This window comes from Macrosteles quadrilineatus, unplaced genomic scaffold (assembly GCF_028750875.1).
Source record: "Macrosteles quadrilineatus isolate MER2022 unplaced genomic scaffold, UCM_ALF_1.0 Scaffold_1__1_contigs__length_201487025, whole genome shotgun sequence".
Lineage (NCBI taxonomy): Eukaryota > Metazoa > Arthropoda > Insecta > Hemiptera > Cicadellidae > Macrosteles > Macrosteles quadrilineatus.
The window spans coordinates 161,708,690-161,721,538 of NW_026542594.1; the positions used below are offsets into that span (position 1 = coordinate 161,708,690).

The 12,849-nt window shown below is 35.3% G+C and overlaps 1 protein-coding gene across 1 annotated transcript; it reads right to left on the bottom strand.

The window, feature by feature from the left end:
* Nucleotides 1-3,995: 3,995 nt before the first annotated feature.
* Nucleotides 3,996-5,813, bottom strand: LOC129002103 (uncharacterized protein K02A2.6-like). The gene has a single exon (XM_054429665.1). It carries the CDS (start codon nucleotides 5,811-5,813, stop codon nucleotides 3,996-3,998), a length of 1,818 nt encoding a protein of 605 aa, XP_054285640.1.
* Nucleotides 5,814-12,849: the final 7,036 nt, after the last annotated feature.

Genomic DNA, 12,849 nt, shown 5'->3' on the forward strand with positions numbered 1-12,849 from the left:
CTCTTGTCATCGTCAAAGGATAGTACTTTTTTATTCATGGTTAAGGTTTGAAGATGATGATTTATAGATTTAATTCTTGTCACATTCTCATAGTAATCATGCCCAGTTGCAAGGCAGTTCAAATAATGTTGATGTCTGAGGAGATGTTTAACAGTGGCACCATCAGCTCCTTTAGCTTTCTTCACCTCTAAAGCTTGCTTGTCTTCTTCATATAACCATTTTAGAGGAATGTAAGAATATAACTTTGGTCTTAAACCACAATATTCATACATAATATGACCACCTAATTCATCTTTAAACTTTCCAGTGACTTTTTTATTTTTATCAGAGTATAAGAAATGGTCTTTACTATATCCAGAGGTATCAAAATAGTGTAAGTCACATTCTATTTCCTTGTAAAAGTCCTCTGTAACTATAGCATACATTAATGAATCTGTATCTGTCATTAGAAATCTTTTATTCTTAAATTTTGACATATAATTATAGTGGAAATCATACATTATTACTTTACTTATATCCAAAATGGTCATTCCTAAATATATTGGTTTATTAAACTTTACAACTAATTTATTTAAATGTATAGCATGTAAATTGTTATCAAACTTTTTACTACAATCAAATCTTGGATTAGTGACATATTTTGTTAATAGTGACTCATCCTTGAGATATATATCACGAAACTTTCGTTGATTCATAATTGTTCGACCAAAGAGACTATTATTTAACAATTTATAAAAGTTTTTTTCGAAATCATTTTTAGCCCATTTTCGTTTTTCAATATTAAAATTAATGTAGGGTGCAAGCCATTTAGACTGTCTAAATTTTAAAATTCTATGGTATTTTGTAACAATCAAACCCAATTCCTCATATTTTTGTAATGCTTTATAATGTAAAATATATTTAGTTTTGTCATTTAAATTTGGCATTAATTTGCCATTCATTTTCTCTGGTGCTAATGGATAGTCATTATGTAAATCATGTAAGCTTTTATCATATTTTAAATCAACTTCTAAAATGTATCCAAACTCATCATTTTGATTATATTTGTAGTCTATCTCATTAGTTCAACGGAATCCATCCATAGGTAGCGGCTCACACATCGCTGTTGAGTATAGCGAGTTACAATCTAAATATATTAAATAGACACTCTCTTGATTGGGATCATAGTGTTCACCCATATATCTATTATTTGCTTTAGCGTAACGTGTAGAAATCATACTGACTCCTCCTCGAATCGCACTTTCTATGAACAAATGCATGTCAATATCTTTGAATAATTGTAATTTTATTCCTGTCATTCTAAGACAGGCCTCCCATGTAAGTCCAGGAAGTGAATACATATGTACAGGGTCAAGTTTGTAATCTTTTAAACACAGGTCTCTAAATGTCTCAAACACATCAGCCAGTAGCAATACATCTGTTTTAAGATATAAATCATGATATTCTTGTAAATTATTTATATTAAAATGGGTCCATACATTTTTAGCATGTTCATATTCATTGGGAGAGATATGTTCTTTAGTTATAGAACTGTAAAATTTTTCAATTGGGGGTAGAGACTCTGCGAACTTATCTGGTCCCGTCATATATTCATAGGGATATACACCTTTACGTTGTAGTAGTGGATTTTGTATGAATCTAAATGTGTTCAAATTTGAAGCCAATTTATATAATGGAAGGGACAGAAAGTTGTATGAATCTAAAAATACTAAATCATCAACAGAGAATGATATATATTTTTCCATATCTTTAGCTATACAATTTAATTTACGTTTATTAAACTTTCCCAAATGTTGCATTATTATGTGACCATCATAATTTTTCAAGTTATGGAAGAATACTGGTATTTTCTTTGTTACTTTATAATTTAAATTACAATCATTGTGGGCAGCTCCACGGTATTGGCCAGAGGAATGGCAATGATCTCTCACCCTATCAAAATATAGGGGCTTTTCACAAATATGACAATGTGTTGAGTTTTGGAAAGACGCCTCTTGCTCTGCAGTCATTACCAGGGGAATATATATCGTCATTTGACTTTTAATATAATCATAAGTCTCAAATAATCTTTTGAAAAACACGTCCAAAACATTTGCACCACTATATAACTCTTCAGAAATAATCTTAGAATCTCTCACTACAACAAATGCAAATCCAGATGGAATATGGTTGTTTGAGTTTATAAAGCACTCAAAATCAGCATAAATTACAAATGGGGCTTTAAGTTGATATTTATAATTTTTAAATTGTAATGTATCTTGTTTAGACATTTCCACTCTTTGGGCATCAAAGTTTTTACAATATGTTGCATGACGTTCTAATTTATCATTAGTATAAAAATGTTGTAAACACAACTTGCAAAAATGCTTCTTATTATTATCTTTTGTAGAGTGGAACATTAACTTATCAAAATCACGAATTAAACAATAATGTGATTTACGACCTTCTTGCAATAATAATAAATCAATGTGAGTATTACGATTTAGTTTGGTTGTTCTTAATGGATATATAAATTTATCATATTCAACCCCAAATACATTAATACTTATATTATTTTGTATTTCAAATTTATCTATATCAGGTATTTTCACAGGATACTTTATGTTTGTCATATTCAACTGACTTTCATAGGGCACATAATTAGAAACCCTTTCAGCATTGTTTGCATTCCTTGGATGTAAAGCTGCTAAAATCGACCAAAGAAAGCATCTATTGTCAGAATTCTTTATATTTAAAACAGCATGTTTTGATTGAATACTTTTTGGTGTGGGGATATATGACTTTGGAGTTAGGGGTTTATACTTGTAAACGTGCAACTGCCAATATTTAGTATGGTCATATATCCATCCACTGCCTTGGGCTTGATATTTGTGTATGGAAGCATCAATCTTTAAAAGTGCATTTTCAATTTGAGGCTTTAAATCTCTCTTCTCAATAGTTAAGGTAGTAAGACTTCTAAAATCTGCTATACATTCTTTTTCATTAACTAATTTACCATTTTGATCCATTGAATATTTTATAAATTTGATTCTCCTAACTAAAGTCCATTTTATCGGTAGAGGACAAGACTTGAGATTATTTTCAAGTTCAGCTCTAATCGATTCACCCACAAATTTAATCATTGTGTATGGACATTTCATGCAATAATTAACATGTCTTTTAAAATGTCCAACAACATTTTTCTTACAAAAATTACAAGTCTTGTGACTTTGTAATATATGTGATTTTAGAGCAATGTTACTATCACAGATTAAATTACAAACTTTGCATAGTTTCACCTTCATTTGATGAATTACCTTGTAGTGACGAATCATATTACTTTTGGTGGAGAGCGACACGGAGCAGTGTTGACAGGTGGGTCTCATTTTTATATATAACAAAAAAAATTGTGTCACTTCTATTTATAGACTTTTCGAAAATTTCAAAATTTTGGAAATTTTAAAAAATTTTCAGCTAGAAATTAAAAATTTGTAAAAATTACTTCAACAGATCCGACTAGATCACTAGAGACAAAAAAAAGCAAGAAGCAAGCCCAAGGGAGTGACGTTTTCACCACAGAAGAGAGAGAACTAGGGGCAAGTGTAATAACTGTACTTCAATACTTAGTAAGATTAAAAGAACCCGATACTAGGGACAACTTACTATTTAGCATGACAACTCCGACCGCCGTTTCACTCCGCTTCGTGCCATCGTTCCTCGTCGGTGACGTCACTCAGCAGTGCAGCCAACCACACACACAAACTCAATATTCTTCTGGCAATGTAATAAAGCCTTATATATTACACTCGCCCAAACTTAAAATAAAACTCTTCTCTATAGGCCTAACCTTTTTCTTCTAGGCTAAGCCAAATCAACAATTTTTTTTGTTTGCATTTTCTTCTTTTACAATTTTTTTTGTTTCTAAGCTTCACAAAATATTTCAGAACACTAAATAAACTTTTCTTCTTCAAATAAAATAAACATAAAATTTTCTCTCTCTAACTCGGCCTTTTAACTTAAAGGTCGAGCCGCTTCGGCTTTTGCACAGTCCTTTGAGATCTCCGAAGTGATGGCGGGCTGCACTGCTGGCTGGGCTGCACTTCGGGATGCTCGTCTGTAGTGTGCGTAGCTGGAGATTTTGGTAGGCCTACACTCCGTTGTTGTCTTGGTGATGTATTCCGAGTTTCCATGACACGAGGTGATCGCTCTGGCGGAGTTTGTATTCCCACAGTAGACTTGTTCTCAGGGGATTTGATCGGAGATTGCACTACCGGCCTATTGACTGTAACTTCCTCTTCCTCAGTCAACTTACTAGATCTCAAATGATCTGCGTGGCAGAAACGTATTTTACCTCCCAGGACGCTCACCACATAAGTAGACGGACTTTTCCGCTCCAAAATTCTCCCAGGAATCCAAGAAATGATCTCCTGCCGTACTGACTTCACAAGCACCCTTTCTCCCTCCACAAAGGATCTGAAACTTCCCCGATGGTTATCGGCTGCTTCCTTCTGCGCCTCCCTCTTCTTATCAATGGCTGACAATAAACAGGGTTTAAGCATTGTCAACTTAGTTCTCGGTTTCCATTGAAGGAACAATTCCGCAGGGGTAACACCAGTGACAGTACTGGGTGTGTTGCGAAATGCAAAGAGGAAATTATCCAATTTATGTTGTAAAGAAATGGTCTCAGAACCACTAGCCATAACCTGTCTTTTAAGGTTCTTCTTGACTTCCTGTACAAATCTTTCTGCAGCCCCATTCGAGGCAGGATGGTAAGGAGGTGAGAGCGTAAACTTAATACCGTTGTTGCTCAGAAATTCTCTGAATTCCCCACTAGCAAAATTGGGACCATTATCACTGACCAATTCTTCCGGTAGGCCAAAAGACGCAAACAGCGTACGCAGTTTTTCAATGGTTTTAAACGATGTAGTAGATTTCATGATAAACACTTCTAGCCATTTGCTAAAACTATCAACAACTATGAGCATTTGTTGTCTTGTTAGTGGGTCTTCCGCATAATCCACGTGGATGCGCTGCCACCTACTTGAAGCTCTAGGCCACTGACATAATGGCACCTTAGCCACAGAATTCCTTGTACACTGACACACATGACATGAGAGAACAGTCTCTTCAATGTTTTTATCAATTCCCGGCCACCAAACAAAGCTTCGGGCTAACATTTTCATCCTATTTATTCCGGGATGCTGATCATGCAGCAATTGGATAACGGCACTCCTCAGTTTCTCTGGCACCACTACTCGACTACCCCATAAAACACACTGGTTCTCTACGGACAACTCATCCCTTCTTCGAAAATAAGCAACCAGCTCAGAATCTTGACTATCACCCCACCCATGCCAAATGAAATCCCTGACCTTTGTCAAAACAGGATCAGTATCAGTAAGTCGAGCGATATCCTTAGCAGTAATAGGATTGAGATCACTCACCAATTTGAAACAGTCAAAGGCCTCTACCAGGGAAGAAACATGAGAGATGTAGTTGGAATCCAGCTCCAATTGGTCGTCATCAGGTAACGGTAATCTCGAAAGAGCGTCCGCATGTGGCAAGTCCAAGCCACGGCGGTACTTTACTTCAAAACTGTAGGCGGAGAGGATCAGGGCCCATCGTTGAAGACGCGCAGCGGCGACACAGGGAACTCCCCGCTTATTTCCAAAGATTGTCACTAAAGGAGCATGGTCAGTCTTGACTCCATAACTTTGAAGACGTTGAAGAACACTCTCCAAGCGTGACAACGCTTCCTCTTGCGAAGATCCACCCACCAGTACGTCATCCAAATATGCCACTGACCCAGGTAGGCCACCAATAATTTTGTCCATGGCCGCTTGAAAGAGAGCCGGAGCCGAAGACAAACCATACGGCAGACGTCGCAAACGCACTAAGCCCTTGTGCGTAGTTAGAGTCAAGAGTGGTTAGGACTCCTCCGCCACAGGAAGTTGGAGATACGCTGCCTCCAAGTCCAAAACTGAAAACCAGCTACAACCTGCTAGAGTAGCAAAAATGTCCTCCGGTTGAGGCAAGGGATAGTGTTCCGACTGGATCACTTGATTAAGGGTTACTTTAAAGTCCCCGCAGAGTCGCACCCCACTTTTCTTCTGAATCACCACAATAGGAGTAGCCCACTGAGAGCTGGTAACGGGATAAGCAATACCTTCAGCAATCATCCTATCAATCTCATCTTCTACTGATTTACGCAACGCGTAAGGAACAGGGCGATATTTACAAAATTTTGGCACAGCATCCTCTTTTAACACAATACGTGCCTCAACATCCTTAATTTCACCAGGGCCTCCTTTGAACACAGAGGCATACTTTTGTTTCAAACCAGAAACGACTTTAGGCTCACCGGCCTTACCTAGGGTTAGGTTAGGTTCACCACCCTTAGATTTAACACTGCCTGATAGGCTATTAAAATTACAAGTAAAAATAGATTTCCAGTCAAAAGCAATATGTTGTAGCCAACTACGGCCTAGAAGCATAGGCTGGTTCGTACGATCAATCTTAACGACTATCATAGGTAAATGATAAGTCTGGTCCTTGTAGGCTACTTTGACTAAAGCTTGTCCAATAACATTGACTTCATTGCCTGAATATGTAAGCAACTTGATATCTACAGTACTCAAATGTACATGAGGGAAATATTTGTTAAACAATTCTTGAGGGCACACAGTTAGTGCCGAGCCAGTATCAATTTCCATTAACACGGATACATTCTCTATTTCTAGGCTTACCTTAAAGGCAGAAACATTATCACCAGAATTCATACTGTACAAAGACAAACTTTCAAACTCCACTTCATCTGGACCACCACTAGGCCTAGGCCTATTTTCCTCTTCCATCTGATGGATTTTAAATTTACCACTTTTTATGGAATTTTTCACTGGATTTTCATTTTTGAACCTGCAAACCTTACTGATGTGACCCAACTTTTTACACCCATGACACTTGTAATTACTATACGGGCAATTATTAGCCCTATGCTCTGGATTGCCACAACGAAAACACTTATTTATCTGAGACATATCTCCCTTCACATCACTTGAATTTGATTTAGATCCCGCACTGTGAAAATTTGAACCTCGGTTGGAAACACGTGCATTCTTCTTGACCTGAAACCTGGAAATTTCCTGAACACTTGTATTCGAGAATAGACCTGTTTGTTTCTCGGCCTGTTCAAGCCTGAGTGCAAGAGCCAACGTTTTCTTCAAATCCATTTCTTCGGAAAGTAATTTTTGACGAATTGCTTCATTTTTAATTCCCGAAACTAACTTGTCTCTCAGTGCGTCCGATAAGAATGTTCCAAAATCACACGTCGAAGCCAAATGCTTCACTGCCACTACGAACTCGGCAATACTTTCAGATTGTTTCTGGCATCGACTATAAAAAGTATAACGCTCAGCGACCACAAGGCGTTTAGGAGAATAATGATCTTCCAAGATTTTGCTCAAATTTTCGTAAGATTCTTCATCAATCTTCTTAGGAGAAATAAGATCGGTGAGGACGGCTAATATTTTAGGGCCTATTACAGTAATCAAGATGGAGACCTGCTTCACGTCCTTGACCTCGTTGGCCTTGAAAAAGTGTTTCAAACGTAACAAATACGAACTAATATCTTCTTCGTACGGATTAAACTCCGATATCCGACCGATACTAGACATTTCACGCACACGCGGATTTAATTTCGTCGCCAAATGTAATAACTGTACTTCAATACTTAGTAAGATTAAAAGAACCCGATACTAGGGACAACTTACTATTTAGCATGACAACTCCGACCGCCGTTTCACTCCGCTTCGTGCCATCGTTCCTCGTCGGTGACGTCACTCAGCAGTGCAGCCAACCACACACACAAACTCAATATTCTTCTGGCAATGTAATAAAGCCTTATATATTACAGCAAGAAACAACCATGGGTCGGGAGCACGCCCACACCATGAGCCGAGTTCGCACATACATGATTTTGAAATAGAAATATAATATATCAACTGGAAAGGGGAATGGTAGATGTACTAGCAATTGTGCATGGGGCAGAGGGGAATGGTGAGGGGGGAGGGGGGGGAGTTGGCCCAAAAACCTCGATGCTCAAATAAAACGGCAGCGACAATGATTATTATTCTAATTCAACACGGTGTTGTTCCTGCTCCATCAAATATATATTAAATCCAAAACAATCGTGTACACATGATGGGGTGCTATGGTACAATTGGGGGTTGCACCGCATCCTCATGCAGTGAATAGCGTTTTTACACTACTATACTATGGGACAGTTGGAGGGGTGCACGTGCTCCTGGTTCATTGAATAGTGTTATTACATAGAAATATATATATTTAAACCAAAACAGATACACAATAAACTGTACACATGATGGGGTGCTATGGTACAATTGGGGGTTGCACCTGCTGCACATCCAGTGAATAGCGTTTTTACACTACTATACATATACACATGCATGGGTCAATAAATGAAATAATTAGTTTTTTTTTTATTTTTGCTTAATATCGAATATATTTATGGGGAATAACTAAGAAATAAGGTTTGACAATTTTATAGGGATATTTGGGCAAAGATCAGGATTTTTAGAATTGGTGGCCAAAAAATGATCCCCATGTTATTCTTATGGGAAAAAACGCTCAAAGTGAGGTAAAACCCGTATATTGCCACTACTCCACTTTTTAAGTAATATATTTAAGCTTGATGCACTCACATTTAACATTTTTGTATACTGAGCAACAACAAACAAAATCTTAAAATAGGTTTTTAAAACTCCAAAAGAAATTTAAATCATGCTAGGTGCAAGGCTCATGTTAACGATGATTTTCGTGAACTAGGTATTTTATTAGTATTAAATTTATATGAATATGAAAGTGATATGTATGTGAAACAAAACATTACTAGTACAGTGCCAGTTTTCTGGGCCACAATCATGCTTATTACACTAGGCACAACAATTATTTGAAATTTTCATATAATTTTTGTCCCTAGTGTAGCCTAATAATTGAAATAAGAAACACATAAATTAAATTTTGTTAAATACCACATATATATGAGCACCAAAATCTTTAATAGGTCGCCAGCAAGTTTTAAAAATGAGACTAACATTGAAAATTCAATAACAGTTTACAGACATTCATGATTGAGAATAATTGTTATTCAATTGATGAATTTTTAAATAAAATAAATCCCATTCTTGGAAAGTTTTAGATGTACTATGATTGTAACTAGGCTAATTTTAATGTACTCTTTTTTATTTCTCAGAAGTAAGATCTGACACCATAGTATACACTTCTAACATCATTGTACCTAATACTTACTATGATTTAAGAAATATTCTATTTTATTTGCTTTGATTTGAGCCATGAAAAAAATTGGACCATGGAAGTGCATTTATATGCTACAAGCAAAGTTTGTTCCCCGATAAGGAATTGTTTTTGTTTTGCAATTGACACCAACATATTTTGCAAAAAATCTCACGTCTAGGAGTGCAAATGTGCACACTGGTTTTGGATTTTCGATGCAAGTCATCCCACTAACAACAACAACAAAATAGTTTTTTTTAGTCTCTGGAAGTTCAGAAAGTCAAGCAGTTTAATTTGTTTAACCTACCTAACCAACCTGAAAATCTAACCAAGATTTTTCATTACCAATTGAGACGAGGATGCAACTATGCGCATTTTGACTAGAATATAAGTAATGGATAACTGCAAATTTGATTGTAAACAAATATAGGAATAAAAATATCTACTTTCTACCACTATAAGGAAATGATCACCTTTGCCAAATCAGTAAAAATTACGCAAAATAGCTCAATCATAGAACTCAACATTCAGTTACATTCTATTTGGTTTATTATACATCTATAGGTATTTCGCGTTTTGCTGCATGTATACTTTAAAAACCACCTATAATAGATGGTTGTGCTGCATACAGTGTCTAAAGCTAAGCGATACAAATCTTTTTTTTACATTTACCTTATCATGTGTAATAGAATCCTCTTCTACCACTACCACATAACATATAGCCTAAATATTACCAAGTTCGAGTAGCAAGCTGTATCATGTAGGCTATCATTCCCTCTTATATTCACTCCATTGTGTTAATATAACAGTAGTTCTACTACATACATACATACAACATTCTCTGTTTCGGCACAGTTGGCAGACCTCGTTTCAAACATGTGTAGGCCACGCCATCTACATACAATGCGCATAGCGTCATTTAGTCACATTTAATTTCCAGGCTTTACTTAACATAAAGGGACCTGAAAGGTGTTATCTTCATGCCAATCGTTACAGTGAACTGAGCTCATTCCATTGTCGTTGGACTGATTGCTGATTGACGACTGATGATTGCCAAACGTTGGCCTCCTTTCGCAATCAGTTCCGGCTCACTCTGTGACGTTTTGTTGCTCATCAAACCACCACACCAACTCTAACAATTAGTCTACTTATAATCTAAAGTAGATGCAAGGATAAGGATCTCATTTGTCTGTGATACAGGTAACAAAAATGTCAATAAGATAAAAAATCGTATAAAATAAAACAATCACGTAGTGTTATAAATTTAAAATTTCAATTTACAAAGTTAAATTATTAGTTTATAACATGAATATAATGAATAATATGAACAGTAAAATGAATAATATTAACAGCAATAACACGGTTATCTTTACTCTTACCTCTAAACAATTATTGACAAATAATAGGTTTTAATATTTATTTAAGTTGTTTTATTTAACTGTATATCAAAGATGGTTAATGCAAGTTACGCAAACAAAGTTAACTTAAATTGATTTCAGAAAACTAATAGGCCAAAAACAAGCCAAAACGTACAGACGTCACTTAAAGTTACTTTCCACACACTTATTGTATAGAAACTTTGAGGAATTAAAAATACAGTAGCTGCTGTTTTGCTGTTAGAGGAAATCTAGATTGTTAACTACAATCTTTTGTAGGATTACTTTTTTTAGTTCGAATCAGCTGATTTAAATTCTTTGTTTTAACTCCCATTTACATTATGATAAATACTAGCTGTTGTACCCGGTTCTTGTAACGGGAAGAGGACACAAAATAGAAACATTTTAATCTTTACATCCGTTGCATATAATAGTTACACATCCGCCAACGCTTTTAGAAACAAAATGATGACTTTTGAAATCTAGTAAGTAGTGGCATTGACTATTGGATACCACCATTTTGGTTTTGATTAATTTTAAATCTTGTGTAGGCTGATACAAGAAAAACTGACCAAATCTTGAATAAAACCTTGACATACATGATTTACCTTCATCTCCCTTAATTACATATATTTTAATTTATTATTGACATTTTAAATTTCTGGCTAACAAAAGCATTCAGTAAATGAAGTCGAATCGCCACCATTTTAATCACCACACGAAACATGCATCCGAATAGCATTCAGATTTGACAATAGTCTGCGGGCTAATTGCACTGTTTAAAGACAATAATAAAACCGCGAATTTGAATTAGCCTTTTTGGATAAAAAGTACCAGGGGACTGAGTATTGCTCACTAGTAATTAAATTGTTTGACAGGTAAGATAAAAAAATATATATTTATGATTTCCAACAGACGGTTGAGTTTTCTTTACGACCAAACATAATTCAGAATACTCTCTAAACATGTAACAAAACGAATTACAGTATACGAAATTTTTTTATCATAATCAAGTATTGATGCTAATTATACAGTATAATATTTAATTCAGGATTTTTAGTCGTAAGTCATTAAAAACTATTGTAAATAATCAAGCACATCTGAAATAGTAAAAAAATCAGCATTTTAAAACACCTTAGGTGGATAACAATAAATATTAGTTTACAAAATGGCTGTTTTGATTTAAAAAAAATATGACCCTAAATAAATGCGCCACCCATAAATGTTGTTTAAGTGAGATATGTATTTCTACTTATTTTCCACAAGATAAGTAAAAACCTGATCGGTAGTTTTTAGCCCGTACACGTGCTTTAATGTTTTTGTGTCTTGTAATGTATCTGTATTATTTATTAATCCTTGACACAAATAACATCTGTTTTTATTTTATTTATTGGTAAATGATTAACCTAGTAATGCATAATGTTGATTAACTTTCATTTTTAGTATCGTGTGTCATGATTAGTTGTACAGTTTATTGAAATTTTCTAGTTTATTTTATCCATGGAGAGCAATAGTTTTAAATTTGAATCATATCCTTAGACTATTGTTTGAATTTCAAAGTACCAAAACAACTTATGCATTTATTCATACTTGGCTTAAAATACCTATGGTATGGTTGTCATTTCCAATCAAAGTATTAAAGTAATGCCATTATTTATTTTTGCATGTAGTCGAGTGCAATACTTTCCTGTGACCATTGACCATTGACCATTGTTGACTTATGCTGTGTTTTACCAATGACTATAGATTCTGATAGCCAACAGACGTTGACGACAGCCCTACAGAGTGATCTGGCGGCCAAGCATCCAAGCTGCTCCAGAGCTGCTCAGCACAGAAAGTTTTGCAACAATATCACTCCTCTTAGCTAATGAAGGGGCGCAACTTAGTTAAAGTAGCTGTTGATTTTCTCAACAGTCTCAGTTAATGCGGTAAGGGTGAGGGTGGTTTATGGCACTTAAGTGGTTGCTTTGTATGACTCATTCCATCACTGATTATCATTAAATTACTTAGTTCATGATTATGTAATCACTGAAACATTTTGAGAGAGACTATTTTGTTCATAATGATTACGACAAACTGTGGTATTATAAGTTTACATTAGGCTACATTTTGAGTCGAGTGGAATTAATCACAAACCATTCCAAAGCAAATAAAAGACTATAAAATCTAAAAATCATTTATA